Below are 18,216 nucleotides of genomic sequence, written 5' to 3'. Positions count from 1 at the left end.
TGAAATGCTGTTAAGACAATAGTTATGTGAACCTAGACACCCAAAGGCACATGTCCTTAAAGATTTTGCCCTCCAATGAAAGGACTTTCAAGGATATTCCAGTGCTTGTTGAACACTTCGATTTGCTTTAAAAAAGTCACAGCTACAGAAGATGCACTGCTGGTAATGTTTAATATAATTACTAAACATGACATGCATCCTAAAAAAAACGTACTTTTATTTTTTTAAAGGAGGCTTTCGTGGATTTTTGTTCAGCTATTAACTCTTTAAATGCACATGTCCTTTAACAAAGACGCATCGATATTTGGATTAATGGTGACTTAATTTAATCGACCACAGAGAGTCTGTATCAGAAACAATGTCTGACTTGCTCTCTACAGATGCCTCTCAGGGTGTGGTTTTTCTCATGCAAAAGTAGCAATATATAGACCAGGGATGATAAGATTTAAGATATGATCATCTATGCATACTTTCAGGATAAAGGAGTCTAACAAATCATTCTCATCTGTTCTTTTTTATCTGTTTTGGACTCAGCACACTTTTTATCTATAATCTTTCTTATGTATTGTATTGTAGTCTAGCCTTGTCTCAGTTGATATGTTACTTGTTTTACATGTAACATATAGGGCGGCTGCTCAGTAGGTAGAGCGGGTTGGCTGTTAATCGGAAGGTCGGCGGTTCAATCCCTCGCTCCCTTGCGTGTCGAAGTGTCCTTGGGCAAGATACTGAACCCCGAATGTTCCGCCAGTGCATGAATGTGTGTGACTGGTGAATGCAGATGTAGTGTAAAAGCGCTTTGAGTGGTCGAAAAGACTAGAAAGGTGCTATACAAGTACGGAGCATTTACCTGTTAGGCTGCTTTTATGTTTTGGTGAGAAAGACCATTTTACACTCAAAAGTTGTATTCTTTTCTATCTAAAAACTTTTTACTCTGGATGTCTGGATGTTTTACCTGCAAGTGATCAAAATCGTGCATCATACTGGGTACAATGTTACAGACAATGACATACAATTTGCATAACGTTATTACACAATGAGTTTCCACAAGGTCACAGATCACTTAATGCCCCTTAAAATGTAAAATGGAGAAATTAACAATGGCGTGGTTTAAAATCTGTCTCAGACAGACAGATACTGAATCAAACAATCCCACCCCCCCCCCCCCCCCCCCCCCCACACACACACACACACACACACACATACACACACACACACACACACACACAAACACACACACACACACAAACACATCCATAGACACATTCCACACCTGAAACTTTCATCACGTCACATCACAGCATCAGTAATAAGAGATGTTACATCATTCAAGCCAACAGTGATCTAACTATTTAAAACGCTAAGGTAATATGGAGCAAATAGGGATTTATTCATTTTGAAACATGATTGTTATTACATCAGCACATTCAAGTCATACATGTTGCAACTTCCATCTATCACATAAGTGGAATCAGTGAATCAGTGTCACATCATTTGAGAGATAATGGTTGCAATGGTGGTATCAACTTGATTGATTCATCTGTAACAAGTCGAAACACAGCTTAAGCTCCTAGGAAATTAATGCAGGTTGCAAGACCTGTTATATGTTAATTTGAGAAGGGGTTGGGCCAGGACGATGCTTTAAAATCAATCAGCACTAAGTCACCTGTCACTGTGCATTTTCCTGTCTTTACATCTACTATTTTAAGAGAGAAAGTTCTGGAAAGATGACAGCCGACGTGAAAAAAAATGGTAAGTACACCAGAATTTTTAATATGGGTATCTGATTTAAGTAACTTTATCATCATATCTTGTCTTGTGTGGGTCTCTGCATTCAGTGAGACACCATCAACCTGTTTGCATACATTGTATGTGAATGAACGAATTCCTTAATGTTGTGTTTGGTTACATATGTTTGGGCAGAAGCATACACTTTTCCTTAGTGAGCTGAAATTTCATATTTTAGGAGTCAATGTGGACTGAAATTAAATTTAAAAAATGTTGTAAGATTACATTTCTCATCAGCTAGTTGCTAACTTTGTCTGGTTGTTTGGTGATGAGCAGGACATTTACAGTAGATGTTTTAACATGCTAAAAATGCCAAATGTCTGATGTTGACCTGTGGGTAAATATGGGATAAAACGCTATGCAAAATAAGCTATGGGACAGTAAAGTATGTAGAATTATTCACATCTTTAATGTTTTACCATTTAATATAATGATGCATGTAAAGGCATTGTGTTTGAATCAAAGGACTTTCAAGGATATTCCAGTGCTTTTTGAACACTTCGATTTGCTTAAAAAAAGTCACAGCTACAGAAGATGCACTGCTGGCAATGTTTAATATAATTACTAAACATGTCATGCATCCTAAAAAAAACTTACTTTTATTATTTATTTTAAAGGAGGCTTTCGTGGATTTTTGTTCATCAGTATCAGGTGTTTAAAATATGTAAACATAGTCAGCAGAGTGTAAAGTGTCAGGGGTAGGTGGCGCTGGGGGGGGGGGGGGGGGGGGGGTAATACAAACTCATTATGTGCACTGTGTCTGTACCTATAATTTAAAAAAAAGATTTGAACGTATAATGTAATAAATAATATTTACAAAAATTTTGTACTAACAGACAGAATGACAACTTAATGGCATTTTAATAATTTACAGTATGACTAACATACTTTTTTACATGACCACTCTGGGTAACCATAAAAATGATAGTAATTATATCTGATATGTTTCCCTTGTACACAAGTTCAGAACATGAAAAAGATCATAAAAATTGCATTTAGTCAAAGCAAATTAATGAAATGATTTCTTATTGTCACGGATGAACAAGGTCTTTGCTTCTTCTACTTGGGGATTTGCTATTTATAAGAAAAGTGGAAAGTTACAAATTACCGTCATCAAATAAATCAATTTTATATTAAAGAGTTGATGAACTTTTCATAGCTTGCTTTCTCTTTGATTAACCTGATGTACTCATATTCTATTAAGAGCTTCTAGTCACTTGTTAATGTTTGTATGTTTAATATCTTTCAGTTTATAAGGGAGTAGACCTCCACTGTCAGACCAACAACACTGAACACCACACCAGTGAAATCTCTGTGGATCGGCTGATTGTGAGGCGAGGCCAGCCCTTCACCCTGACCCTAAAACTGACGCAATGTTTCAACCCGGACCTTTACCCGCTCAACATCGTCGCAATGACAGGTTGGTCCTTTATTAAATGAATGAATTAATGTTTTTTTCTGGTTTAAATTATAATGAACAAAGAATGACAATTTGTGTGAATATGCAATTTACAAATATCCTATATTATGCCGACACCAATCCACTCACGCAAAATAACTTGCAACATTTAAAACCAAAAAAGGAATAGGCTGAAGCCCAAGGCTTGCCATTCCTTTACACTAAAATGCAGAATACCAGCAGTACAAAAGAAACAAAAGAAGAGATTTATACTGTTTCTCATTTTCCTTTCTTCGGTTTTGAGAAAATTCTCTATAGAGGCTATTTTTTGTTAGCCATGGCTTTCCCAAACTTTTGAAATTTTGTCTAGATTCTTTCAACGAAAAATGTCATAGAATGTCAAGAATGTATCTGAAAATGCATCATATAATACATTTGTATCCTCCACGTAAACTTCCTGTCAGTCGTGATTTATAAGTTCTTTCTTAAGAACCTGTTTTTGGAGAAGCTTTTGGACAATGATGGAAGTCTATGATGTCCTACAAAGGCAGAATTTAGTAACTACTGTACATATTTAGTAGCCTATAACTTGAGTTATGACTGAAATCTCACTAATTGGCATCTGATTTGTCATATGAAAACATATAATGTCATAGAAAAGTATAATTTCTGTAAAAACAGACTGTAATATTGTCACAGATAGACAACTAGCTAGACAGGAGATCAAGTGAAGGCAGCTCACCAACCCCTATTCTCAATAGATACATAAAAATATAAACAATATTGTGTTAAAATAAAGATGAACAGGTTCACCAGTAAATGATCAATCAATAATAAATACATCAAAACATTTTTTAAAGAATGTATCCGATGAATGCCTATAGTAGACTTTCCAATCAATCAGAATAATAATTTGATTAAATTGACAATGAGTTTTATCAGATACAAGACAATTTCATTGTCACGATATGTAGTTAATGTGCCTTCAAGTGTTTAGGAACAGGTCGTGAAGTCCTGAGAGTATAAATGTGACACATTCATAACATGCTATGTTGGACATGAGTTCAAATTCGGTGTTCAGATGACGTGACTTGCATGGTCTCACAGCGATTCGGCATCCTGTCTGCACAGAACACATTTAGTTTGTAGATACTATGTTTCCCCTGGTAATTGTCCAATGGCAGTTCTGCATTTTAGGTGTACTTTTCACTAGCCTGAAAACGTCACATTATTTGTACTCAATTTGCATACTTTTGCAGTCAACGCTCTCTGCCTTTTTTAGAGCAGTAGGCATAGAGGAAAACCCAGCTATGTCAGGCTTTGACGACACAGTAACAACAATATAATAAACAATACTTATTTGTAGTGTAAGTATTCCGGGTGTGGCCTTTTTAAGAGATTTGTTGACCATGAGGGAATCACAGTCAGTAAAAACCAACAGATGGTTTTGTTACAACAGTAAATGAATGTCTGCCTCCCTCTGTGTCTCCTCTCCTCAGGAAAACACCCGTCCGATGTTCGGGGGACGATGTCATTCTTCAGTGTCCCAGACAGAGTGCAGGGTTCACCATCAGCAAAGGCAGTGTGGAAGATAGCGCTTCACAAGAGTTCCTCCCCACTAACAGGCCTCTTGAACCTGACCATTACGCCCCCGGCCGACACCCCCATAGGGGAGTACTTGATGTATGTGACGCACAGGGATGAGAAAATGTTACTGGCAACGCCGGTGGTGCTCTTCAACCCCTGGTGTCCTGGTAAGATGTCAGTCTATTGTTATATAGATTGTTATTTTGATATATATTGCTATCTATATCTTCTTTTGATAATCTATGTGCCTTTTGCTGATGATGTACTTTTACTTAAGTTAAGATCTGAACTTATAACATATATTATCTAATCTATTGACCTATCGTCTGTCTGTCTGTCTGAATTAATTCACTCTCTCTGCAGATGACTGGGTGTTTCTGTCTGATGGGGAGCAGAGGCAGGAGTATGTAATGAATGAACAAGGAATCATCTACCGAGGAAGTGGCAGCTACATTTCCCCTATGAACTGGGACTACGGACAGGTACTCACTCACACATATACACACATACATAGACAAAACTGACTGACATTAAACCCAATGCACAGTCAGACCACAAATGGCCACATTAGTAACACTGTTGTTGATCAACGACATTTTTCTTCTTCTACGTTTCAACACGTGTGGCACGAATCACAATCAGGTATGGCATATCCAGAGCACCCAGGGTGTGCCAGCACAGTTTAATGTTTTATAGGTAATTTTGTGGCCAGTGGCGCTCTTGCATCATAAAATAAACTATTATCATACTTATTTTACATAGTGGATTATCGAGGTTGTGAAAGCCAATCACATTTGCTTATTTCATCCCCTAAACACAGACCTCTCCCCATCTTCAATCCTGTGGAGAGTTTTTTGGAAGCACGTAATGGCCATAAAGATTTTATGCTTATAAGGAATTGAATACCTAATTGTAAAATTGAATCACTGTTGAATACTTTCTGTTGACATTTAAATGCCATTAAATTTATATCACGGAAATTATCTATCTATCCATCTATCTGTTGTCTGATGTCCCAGACAGGGGTATCCTGAGTATCCCAGATGTTCAATTTAGAATTTTATGTCTTATATTTTAGTTTCTGACCTTTACCCGCTGCTGAGCAGTTGATACTATAAACATCTGCAGTTAATCCCAATGTATTACCATAAATAAAATACAATAAGAGCAAAAAGAGCATCTCCTCTTTTCCTGTCTGCTTCTGCCCAGTTTGAACACAACATGGTGGACATTTGTTTGAAGATGTTGGACATGAACAACAAACACTTGAATGGCCCAGCTGACGATGTTTCTGCGCGCTGTAACCCCATCTACGTCAGCCGTGTGGTCAGCGCCATGGTAGGTCACACTGTGTTTTTTAAACATACCTCCACAAACCTTTTATAGCAGCAAAGAAATGTTTCACAGATATTTATGGGCTTTTTTAAGGGACATTTTTGAGTTTTTTGAGTACCAAAATCCAGCAATGATGCGATGCCAATTGAAACTTTCCACCGCTAGATGACAGTAAAAGTGGGATTTTCAGCTTAACTTCTTCAGGGCTAATTAGCAAATGTTTGCATTCTAACATAAACTAAGATGGTGAACATGATACATTATACCAACTATACATTTATATACAAATATTAGAGTTATCTTTGTGAGCATGTTAGCATGCCTAGATCAGCGTTTAGCTCAAATCAATGCTGTGCAGTACAGAAAGAGGCCAGAGAGCACACAGTAGCACAATGCAGGTTCCACATAGAGATGTAAAATATTAAATGTAATGGTAGTGACAATAATAAAAATATGAAAACAATTAGAATAGCAATTCACAGGACTAATAATATCAATTGCAGCAGTAGGTATAGTGCAGGAAGATTAGGTGTGGTAGGTGGCTTGCAACCGCAGATCCAGACTCTACAGCTCCGGAGGTAGAAATACCTGCAAAAAGTGACAGAAGGAGAGAGGACAGTGACGAGGTAGAGAGTTTAAGATGTAATCCTCAATATATATGGCAAGTGTTTGGTGTGTTTGGGTCATTCTTGGGAGGGGAAGAATGAAAATGTAGTTTTGAGAAAAAAGTCACCTTATGATAATTTCCTTGTTTGTCTCAGGTCAACTGTAATGACGACCGTGGTGTCCTGCTGGGACGCTGGGACGGTTCATTTTGCGACGGGGTCCCACCCTTTCAGTGGAATGGCAGTCATGCCATTCTTAAGCAGTGGATAAATACTGACTGCAGCCCGGTCAAGTACGGGCAGTGCTGGGTGTTCGCCGGTGTGATGTGCTCAGGTACAGTAACATCTGACTCTGCAGGTCCTCACACCTGGAACAACATCTGGAAAGATAAATGCTAGTTCTGAAACAATTACTCAAATAATTTATTTGTCAGTTGATGGATTGTTTAATTAAGCCATTCATTAAGGTAAAATCCCAAACATTGGCTGTTACCATCTTCTCAAATGTGAGCATTTGCTGCTTTTCTCTGTTTTTTATTGCTTCAAATTGAATGTGCGTGGGTCTGGGACTGTTTGGGCAATGCAAGTAATTATTACTATTATTAAGTCATTATTTTGACACTGATCACATGACACTTGGATTGGATGGATTTCTGGATGTAACAGCTTGCATCCATAAATAACAGCTGCATTTTACTGTTTTATTTATTTTTTATTTCATTCATTTGATGAACAATATGAAATTAATTAGCAACACACACACACTTACTGTTTTACTTATTTATGTTTATTTTTTAATATTTGTTTTTACTTTATGTATTTTATTTTATTTTATTGTAATTATTATTTAACACACACACACACCTTTAATGATTTATTTACTTATTTAATGAAATGTATGAAACTAATTCTTTTGTAAAATTGACAGCAAATAAGTATGTTGACTCAAGTACTGTACTTAAGTAAAAAAGAAACGAGGTATTTGTACTTTACTTGAGTATTTTCTTTTCATGACACTTCTACTCCACTACATCTCAGAGAGTGATATTGTACTTTTTACCTTTATTACATTTATGTGACAGCTGTAGTTACTTTAAATGAACTTATTTGAATGACTCAAATCTCTGTGTGTGGTTCCAGTAATGCGCCTGCTGGGCATCCCCTGCCGTGTGGTCACCAACTTCGAGTCAGCCCACGACAACAACAGCAATCTGGTCATCGACATGTACTACGCCGACTACGGAGTGAGAGAGAAAGAATCCCCTGACAGTATTTGGTGAGACAAAGAATCTACAATTTCTTACTTTGAGAATGCACAGATGGCAAGATGCAGACCAGTGTGAGCTTCAAGTCCATCAAACTTGCACAACTCCAGAGCACCACTCACACCACACTGTTTTATTCACCAAACACTTTCGGTTAGCTTGCTTTATTTCCTTTTTCATTATAGAAGTTACATATATCTGTCATTTGACTGATATATCCATAGGAACCATATGTAGTAGTAGTAGTAGTAAGTATAAAATAGATAATAATCACATGCCATATGTCCATTGAAAGAGCTGGTCGCTGTTATCATTCCTCCTGTCAATACTGGCCATGAAAATACCCCAAATTCCCAAAGTAGCTGTCTTACTTTCCTTGTTTTGTGCAAAAATGCATTTCAGCTGAAGCTAATATAATGCTCTAGAAGTCTGAGTCAACAAATCAAGTAGGCATCTTCACTTAAGTCAGACTGCTGAAGCCTCAAGTTAACATTAGGTGAACTTTAAAAGTCATTTATGTGCAGCATGAGGACTGTTGAAGGTAATGCTTTACTGCCATTAAGGAGAAGAGCAAATATTTGTGTTAGTGGAAAAACACTGTAATCACAAAACTGACAAACGTGTTAGGAATGCATACATGCATCCAGCAGGCACAGTGCAATATTAGCATTTATTCAAATTCTCTCTCCTTTTAGCTCCGGTTTGGTCTCCACAAACTAATCTGGCTCTTTAGCTGCTAAATTATCCACTTTCTTCTCCAGCTGACAGCTAACTATGTCTGCTGTTTGGTGCAGAGCAGGTAGTGTACAGAGGGGATTTAAGAGCTTTTTATTTATTTTTTAATCAAAAACAGCAGCATCCTGAGGCTGGAAACGACACTATGAGAGTGGTGAGAGTGAACCAAAAAAAAACCTTTTTTACATATAAGCAGTAATGTGATCCATTGTCAATATAAAAATATTGATTAAATTAGATTTCTTTTTCAATAGTTTTCAAAATAATCCCAAACATCCTAAATGTGTTTTGTTTATAGTTATTCACTTGATGTTGGACCCTCACTGTGCAGAATGATGCATGTGCAGAGTTTGACACTAAAAGACACATTCATCTGCTGAAGGGGGCTGGACTATTCTATGTATTTTTAAGTCTTTAAACATGTTCGGAGCAGTTCTTTAAAGAAAGAGTATTATTGTTGAATATAATTTCAGGTGCTGTAGTATGTACACTTCTTTCAAACCAAAACCTGATAGATTGTCTCATCCTACTGCACTGCTGCAGAATCAGACTAATGTTTTTTGTTTTAGGAACTTCCACGTGTGGGTGGAGGGGTGGATGAGGCGGCCAGACCTGGCAAAAGACGGCAAATATGACGGCTGGCAAGTTTTGGACCCAACACCACAGGAGAAGAGCGATGGTACAGACTCACTTGTTTATCTCCATAAACTTAAACTGGTACATATTTCCTGTTCTAATGACCTTGTTTCTTGTCCTATTTGTACATCCTGACCTTCTAATCTGAGATTTTATTGATGTAAAATAAATCCATTAAATTCAATAAATCCAATTTCATCCAAATAGGGATTGTGAATAAAAAGGTTTTATCTTTTCATGCAAATTAACATTTCTAGAAGCATATTCTTAGTTTCTAATAATGATTTAACTTCAGATGTCTTGTGTGAACAGTTGAACATTTTGGTGGCACAAGCAGAAAGCTCATGGAGATGAATGAAAAGGTTTCATCCTTTGGGGTTCATAATTGTTCTCAGAAAATATCAGGGTAATCTGCCTGACAGATGTTTATATTTCTTGTGCTCAAGAGGAAACTTTGACCTCATGGTGCTATCAAGATCAGGAATCAATGAAAACATTATAATGATCCTCTGGGGGGCATGAATATACGAAACAAAGCATGTGTATAACTGGCTAGTAGTAGTAGTGAAGATTAACATCACTGCAGCAAAAAACTCTGGCTTCCTCATCATTGCTTCTGCAGAACACATGGGGAAGTGAATGCAAGGAAGTGCAACAAAGTCACAAACAAACTGCAGTGGCTAATCAAATATGTACAAGCACACATAAAAAGGGTTCAGGGTTGAACAAAGGAGTATAAATAAAAGAATGCTCAAACTGAATTTGCTGTTTTGCATTTCACCTGCAACAACACACCCACGTCATCCTGCTTGCTTATCCTGTTTGCTTACATGTAGGACAAATAAAGCCCAAAATCCTCACATTTGAGAAGCTGGAACCGACAAATATTTGGTATTTGACTAAAACAATATTTCAATTATCAAAATAGTTGTGGATAAATTTTCTCTCAATTGACTAATCGACTAATCCTCTTAGCTCTACACTTACAGTTACGCTGCCCGTTTTATTGATTTGCCATAGTACTCCTGTTGTATAACAGGACTATGTCTACAAGCTCTATGTGACTACAGCAAGTTATGATGGCACAGGCATAGGTTTTTGTTTGGATCAAAGTCAAACACAGCTTTCATCATGCGACCACCATGTGGCACCAAAGTAAGAACATTTTAAATCCTACAGATAGTGGCTTAAAGTCGCATTACACAATAGGTCAGGATGAAAACTGTTCTGTGGAACAAAAACCTTCAATGTCAGTTGAGAAGTTTGTTACTCCATTTTATGATTTTAATTGTCTGTCCTCCTGTAGGTGTATACTGCTGCGGTCCTGCCTCGGTCACAGCCATTCTTAACGGAGACACAGACCTGAAATATGACGTACCATTTGTCTTTGCAGAGGTCAATGCCGACTGTATTGACTGGCTGGTCAGTGAGCAGCTCAAATCTATATCTATATCTATATCTATATAGATAGATAAATAGATAGAGAGATAGATCAAATATATATTTGAGGTCTGCAGCAAATTTCAAAAAGCTAATTTTGTTTCAGATGTTTTGTTTCTATTGTCTGTGTTTGTGTGTCATGTCAGATCAAAGCTGACGGTTCAAAAGTGAATATCTTGTCTGATACTAAACGAGTTGGTCAGAATATCTCCACCAAGTCTGTTGGCTCCAACAAGAGGATGGACATCACCGACTCTTACAAATACAGAGAGGGTGGGTTCATCTGACAAACAGATCACACACAAACTTCAGCTGTAGCAACTGAAGAACAGTGGAAATTGACTGAATTACTACCCTAACAGGATCAGAGAAGGAGAGGTCTGTCTTCAAATACGCTGTCAGCAGACTCTCCCCCAATGTAAAGCCAGTCGAGAGTGGACCGATGAAGGTGAATGATGAAGTAACCCCAGACTGCATCACTCCACTGTCCATACGATTTGAAGAGGTTCGTCACAGTACCCAAAGTTTCCCTTTAGAGTTATTGAACAGGATGTTTTATATCTTATTTTAAGTGAAATTATTAGTTTCTGAGGTTTTTCTTTTTGGTGTTATAACTGTAATTATGTATGTGTGGTAGTGTTGTATAGTTGGTGGAGTTTAAGATTTTGCATGTAGATGATGAACACAAAAGACAATGGAGCCTTTGGGGGGACTGTCACAAATTATCCTTCAAGTGATTTTTACAGTAACTCCTCAAAGAGAGAGACATTTGTTTCAACGGGGCAGCATTTCCCTAAATAATTATGAAGATTATAAAATTCATCTTTCAGACCTTCATAAGCTAAAGAAGTGTTTACCAGAAGCATTGTAACTTAAGATGCTCTTAGAAATGATTGTAAGTGCCTCATTCCCACTAGTCAAAAGCTAAGAGCATCGTAATTATTTTTGTTCTTTTCTTGCATCTTGAAGTCTGCACTACTTTTATCATAACCACTGTTTATTGCTGATAAATTTCATGTAAAATTTATGACATTTGAGAAATGTGTAGGCTGCTGGATTTTTTATTTTTATCTATTTGGCATATATTCAGCATTACTTATGGTCAGTTAATTATGCCAAATTACATTGAAGTGTGGTTCACCATACTCTGGAGCACTACAGATAGCCAATGTTAAGAGGCCCTTAATGGCATGTGCACGCACTTTGTGCCCTGAGTATTTCTATAGGTATTTCTTTGATGTTGTATACAACCACCTTCACCAATAATGAAAAGCACCTGTATGTACTGTAGCCTGAGAGGCGAGCCCAGGGCAGAAAAGTACACCATGCAGGTGCTGCATCGCTCGCTGCTGTTTATTAAGCTTCTTGCTTTTTACTGTGACCGAGATGACCATCAGTGTTTTAATCAACTCAGATCTTCTCTCTTCTGGACTATGGGGGCAGTAAGACAACACTATTCAGGGACACTTTAGTAAGAAAACCGCAGCGGTTTGTCTGGGAGTTGAGCTCTGTCCCACCCCTATTGGCTACTGGGGGTCTTGCCTGCCTGTCGCTGGAGACAGTGTGGCCCGGTTGTGGCATCCCGCTCTCACTATGAACTACATTCTGTAACAGGCTTATTTACACAATTATATACACACACATACACATGTACAGACACACTCACCCACACGCACAGACACATGTAGACACACACACAAACAAAGGTTCTCCTCGGTAGAATTATTCTTGATGTTTTTCATTCAGTTACTTAAATTTATTGTTGTTATCTCAGTTTATTGTTTGTTTATTTATGTTGCCTGATTTATTTATTTATTTATTTTCCCTGTTTTCATTTCTCTCTTAATTGTCTTCCTATGTCAGCTGTTTATTGCTGCTATTCGGCTGGTTGTCTCTTTGTTTTAGTTTGTTTATTTTGTGTTTGTTGTTTTTTGTTTGTTGTTTGTTTTTCTCTGCCCCAAGCCCCCCTCCCCGTTCTCTTGCAGGTTTTGTTGCTTTCTGCAATTGGTGTTTCCTTCTGCTATTTCCTGTTGTCCCCACCCCCTATCCCCGTTCTCTTGCAGGTGTTGCCCTCTCTCTGTGCTGTCTGTTTATGTGGTGTTTCTGTTCCCCATCCCCATGTCTGTCCCCTGTCTGGCCTGGTGACAAATAAATTTGAATAAATAACAATACAGACAAAGGAGTATATTAATACTCTCTTGTTAAAGTAAAATCAGTCTGGCACAATATATGGTATCCAGCACCTCATACTCATTCCAGGCTGCCGGGCAGGACAGGTAAAAAAACCCCCAAAAATTAAGAAAACCAACCTGAAACTCTTAAAGTGAGGTGCACATGTCCCTCCATCCCCAGTAGAAATTATTCCTTTGATCATTTTTAGTGTCCTTGTTGGAGCCGTTTTTGCCACCATCCCTCAAAGAATCTCTGCAACCCACTGGTTAGGACTTTGGTTAAAAGTAAATAAAGCAGATGATTAGTCACTTATACTATACTGAAAATTGTTTATAGCTCTGGCTCACACAGGATTCAATGGGGTGATATCCCTGTATACAGGATAGGTCTGTGAATGACAGTACATCATTATTTTTCTCATTGTGGGGTGCTTCAGGTGTCCAAACCGATGAACGGCAGGGATGTGAGCCTAAAGCTGGTGCTGGGCACTGAGGGCAATGCTGCCAGGCCGCTGTCTATCAACATCAGTGTCCAAGCCATGAGGTACAACGGCTCACCAGCTATGACCATTCAGACTGAGGTGAAAAAGGAGACACTGCAGCCTGGGAGAGGTGAATCTTCGTCTGTAGATATTACTCTGGACAGAGATGTTGCTTTTGAATTTTGGATGCAAAATTCTCGAAGACAGATATCTCAAAGTACTGTATGTTTTTGTGAAACTGAACCGATGTGAAATCTCTCTTTTCTTCCTCTTGTCTCTTGAAGATCTGTCCATCCCTATCCTGGTCCCATTCTTGGCTTACAATAAACACATGGTGAAGTGTGAAAGCATGAAGGTTTCAGTCATGGTCACGGACAAACAGAAGCCAAATAACATATACCTGGCTGCGCAGGACATTGTGCTGCTTAACCCTCCCATCTCCATCACCGTCAGTAGAAAACCTCTGTCTCTCTGTCTATCTATCTATCACCTGTCATCAGACTTTGTTCAGGTGTCTGTTACACTAGTTAGAGCTGTTAGTATCTCTTATCATACTCAAAGTCTGGGTCTTAGTTATAATATATATATATAACAAGACAATTTATAAACAAGACCATATAACAGGACTCTACAGCCATGCGCAGCTCTGTGATGATGTATTTTTTTGATTGCTGTTTTACTAATATATATGTGTTGGTTTTACCTGTAAACTACAGGCTGTCTTACTTTTTGATATTTTTTCCCCACTGGTAAGATTATTATGTAAGTGCAATGTGTTCAGTGTGTGAGCTAAATCAGTGTGCTGCTGCAGGGTTTGCCCTCACACACATAAACAAAGAAACATGTACTTTATGTTTATGAAAATAAGTTTAGTCCCACTAAGAACCAGAATAGTATAAAGCATTACTGACAAAAAAATGTTTGCAATGAGGTTAATTGTTTTCTACAGACTACCAATATTTGGAATTTTGTGATTACAGACATGATATAATAAGATATCCCTTTAAGCATACTTTGCAAACTCCTCGGCATTAAGAACATACTGTACCTTTTATTTGGGCTTTCCCACCTTGTTTCTCCATTTTTCTCTCTCATCTTCATGCATGATGGGTAGTGTTGTTTCAGTTTAGTTACCTGACTGAGTGTGTTTGAATTATCTGTTAAAATGTGTGTGTTCCAGGTTTCCAGTCCAACCAGATGGAACTGTGAGGCATCTGGGGAAGTGGTTTTTATGAACCCAGTTGACGAGACGCTGAAGGACTGCACCCTGACTCTAACTGGAAGTGGCCTTTTGAAAGAGGAGATTGTAAAAACGTGAGTGTGTGTCTAAGATAACGTCATGGGGATGATCCTGTATAAAGTTTTATGCTGCTTACAGTAGGTCCAAATAACAAATAATTGTTTTTACAATGGATCAGTCTGTGGGTTATCTTTATTTATTTTACAGTCTATAAAATGTCACCAATAATTACAAAGTGATGACTTCAATTTCAACTTGGTCTGATAAGCAACCAGAATTTCCCAAAGTAAAAATTTGACTTAAATCAGGAACTGAGATCAAAGAATAAGCATACAATATTATGAATCTAATGAGAGATTGGAAACTAGCTTTTGGTACTTGACAGTTTTCAATATGTTATTGTGGTTCAATACAGTTGAGACATTTTACTGCACAACACTGCCATCCAAAATCTGGGTAACACCAGTCAATATAAATATACAGTGTGACCCTCAAACTATTGTTATTCTTATTACTCTTTGTGTTACCCACAGGTTTCCAGATCTGAAGCCAAACAACCGAATATGCCTCAAGTTCTTCTTTGTTCCCAACAAGATTGGCGACAAGACTCTGGTGGCCAACTTCGACTGCTCCACTTTCAGACACATCAAGGGTAGCTGCAGTGTCAATGTCAGGCTGTAAATTCTCAGTATCGCTGAGTAAGAATCATGGTTTTCATACACTTTCTGTAATAAAACATCAAAAAGCAAAAGTCCTCAGATAAGGGAACCTTGGGACAAAATCATACCAAATAATCCTTTTTGAGTAAAATCACTTCATTGTTGCTTTTGGTCTTTTAATGAGATTTACCTGCAAGACGAAAAATATAGAATATCACCAAACTAATCCTGTAAGTGACAAAAGGACGCCACTTTAGGAGTGATGCTCTCCATTTCCTTCATCCCTACAGAGTCATGGAAATAGTGAATTTGGCAAAGCTGATGTTAGCAAGAAACACGAGTCAGACGATCATACAGATTGGAAACAAACCTCCAGGTTAGCCAAATTTAGACAAGAAAAGCAAACAGTAAAATTGTTAGCCAAACTGTCCGTTGTAAACACTCAAAACACTTCCTGCTTGGACTTTGACCTCTTCTGCTTACTGTAGTTATGCACAGTTTTTCTGTCCACCAAGAGATTATTACAAACATTTCAGGCGCAGGTTCTATTTTGCTTTTAAATAAAGTGGTTTAGATAATCTGGATTATATCTGGATATAATATGGTGCGTTTACAACCTCTCTGGTCGTCTGACTGCTCATGTTTGTTGCCATGTTGGATCTGCTGAGTATCAGACAACACTGTATTTGCTAAAATAAATAAGACTATATTTTGAGGCATTGATTGAATAGTGATGCTGTTAATATTTGTGGCAGTTTCTTTAAGAACTGAGTTAGAGACCATCTGACACTGAATCTGGTACTGATGACTTTTATAGATTGTCTTCAGAATCTTTATCATTAATAAGTGATCCATCCCAAAGATATGCAGTGGAATCAGGATATTTTTCATTTGAATAAAAAAATTATTCCTACCTGACACAAATATCTCCATAGTTATGATGCTGCACCACAAGCTCTATATTGTTGAGAATTATTTTAGAGTATTATAGACTAAATTGATATCATTAATTGCTAGAGCAGTGGTGGTCTGCATTGGCATCATTTAAGGTATTATTTTATAGTGTAAAGTTAAGATCACAACGTTGAAACTCTATAGCTCTGAGTGTGGTCCTCTCTGTGTCTAATTGCCCGGAGGCAGTAGCACATGTGTGTGTGAGCAGGCATGTGTGCTCTGGGAGCAGAGTGAGTGAGCACAGCAAGACATCATCAAAAACACCAGCAAAAGTTAAAAAGTAGAAGCAGAATTAGTGAAAATGTGTTAATAAACATAGTCCATCACAGTAGGGATGTCTTGTGTTTAGCACACTGTACAAAAGACACCAGCTTATTCCACAAAGTGAGGCTTTTGGTGAAAGTAGCATGATCAGCAAATGGCAGGTCATCATTTTTGATCATTTTAGTATCCTTAATTAGTAGTAATCATTAATCATTCTTAATTCATCATTTTTAATCAATCATTTTATTATCTTTAATCAATATCAATAAGTAATCAGTCTTAATTCATCATTTTTAATCATTTTATTATCCTTAATTAGCATTAATCATTAATCATTAGTAGGTAGTTTATTAATTATCCTTACTTACTTCTTAATCTTTATGTCTTATTTTCTACTTAGAAGTGCTGTGCTGTAATCATGAATGCAGTAACAAGTTCACTGTGATTAAGATTCCTGAGTGGGTGCTTTGACTGCAGACACTGAGACTATGCACGCCTTGTTCAACTGTTACCTACTGTAGATTTATGACAGCAGGAGAGGCTACAGGTGTTCAAAATCTGCTGTGACAAGTGCATGCTTTGGTCTACTGATATCCACTGTTGTTATAATATGATGAACTGCCGAGGTATCAGTCTGTTGATATTAAGACTACATGCTTAATTACTGATTAAGGGGTTGATTGTCAACTTTCAACCACTGATGCTTAGAGCCTGTGTGAACTTCGAGTGAACTTACCCATGGGCATTTGGTGAACTTGCTGATGAAGCATTTGCTGACTCTGCTTGGCAGAGTGGGTGAGTTTCTACGGTAGAAAATGGATGCATAGATCCAGACAAGCAAAAGTAGTAAAAAGCCAGTATAACAACAAGATTACTGTAAGAAACCAAGCATCAATGAGAGGCATAGCACAACATATGTTATTCCTGTAGTTATTTTTTAAAGAAATATAACTGTGTGTCAAATTATATACGCATAACTGCTGAAAAAGGGTGACATTTGAGTTACAGTGTAAATGATGAGTTTCTTATCCTGTAATATAACAAAATATAGAAAGTTAACAACACAGAATGATGAATGAAAGCTAGAAAACTTGTAAAAGTGGTATAACAACACGTGTGAACAGCATAAAAGCAGAAGATAAGAAATTCAGCATGAAGAAAGGAGGGGGGCACACCAGCCCAGAAGGGATATATAAGGCTGTCTGCAGACCATAGGGTTGACTTCATCCTCTGACCTGCAGGGATGTTGTACTGGTTTGTTTGTCCTGTTTTGGAATAAACTCTTTTGCACTGACTCTTGACCGTCTCCAGAGAAGTTTTTGATTGCAAAGTTACTGACTATAATAGAAAGTTAATGGAGTATTTTTTGACAAAGTTTATAAAGCTGGTGAAGGTGGGGACCAGGCTTAACTGGCCCAGCCTGGTCGCAAATCTGACCCAACAATCTGCTGCAGAAACAGTGTAGTGCTGAAGCTGTCTATATATATATTTATATACACTTTTTTACATTTTACTTTGATGTTTTGACCCCGTCGACAGAAAATATTTAATAAACCAATATTAGCCTGCTTTACATTTTGACCTAAGGTACAAAGTCTTAACAGGAAATTGAAAGTTTGCATCACAGAAGAATGCAGCTAAACCTGATACACACAGACA

At 37.6% G+C, this 18,216-nt stretch overlaps 1 protein-coding gene across 1 annotated transcript; it reads left to right on the top strand.

The window, feature by feature from the left end:
* Window positions 1-1,537: 1,537 nt before the first annotated feature.
* Window positions 1,538-17,852, top strand: tgm8 (transglutaminase 8). The gene is made up of 15 exons (XM_038697984.1): window positions 1,538-1,749; window positions 3,035-3,205; window positions 4,684-4,938; window positions 5,135-5,253; window positions 5,981-6,109; window positions 6,868-7,045; window positions 7,852-7,987; window positions 9,281-9,390; window positions 10,654-10,769; window positions 10,934-11,060; window positions 11,150-11,292; window positions 13,396-13,570; window positions 13,725-13,888; window positions 14,621-14,754; window positions 15,214-17,852. Exons 1-15 carry the CDS (start codon window positions 1,725-1,727, stop codon window positions 15,359-15,361), a joined length of 2,130 nt encoding a protein of 709 aa, XP_038553912.1. The 5' UTR covers window positions 1,538-1,724; the 3' UTR covers window positions 15,362-17,852.
* The last annotated feature ends 364 nt before the right edge of the window (window positions 17,853-18,216 follow it).

This window comes from Micropterus salmoides, unplaced genomic scaffold (assembly GCF_014851395.1).
Source record: "Micropterus salmoides isolate LMB-PRFRI ecotype aquatic unplaced genomic scaffold, ASM1485139v1 Ms_hic_scaffold_4, whole genome shotgun sequence".
NCBI lineage: Eukaryota > Metazoa > Chordata > Actinopteri > Centrarchiformes > Centrarchidae > Micropterus > Micropterus salmoides.
This window is presented reverse-complemented; position numbering and strand designations above follow the sequence as displayed.

Bases quoted from the DNA above. Each gene is read 5' to 3' on its own strand.
- tgm8 (XM_038697984.1), top strand. From the start codon at position 1,725: ATGACAGCCGACGTGAAAAAAAATG. The intron at 6,110-6,867 runs GTAGGTCACACT...TGTTTGTCTCAG, and splicing joins GCCGTGTGGTCAGCGCCATG to GTCAACTGTAATGACGACCG. The intron at 13,889-14,620 runs GTCAGTAGAAAA...TGTGTGTTCCAG, and splicing joins ACCCTCCCATCTCCATCACC to GTTTCCAGTCCAACCAGATG.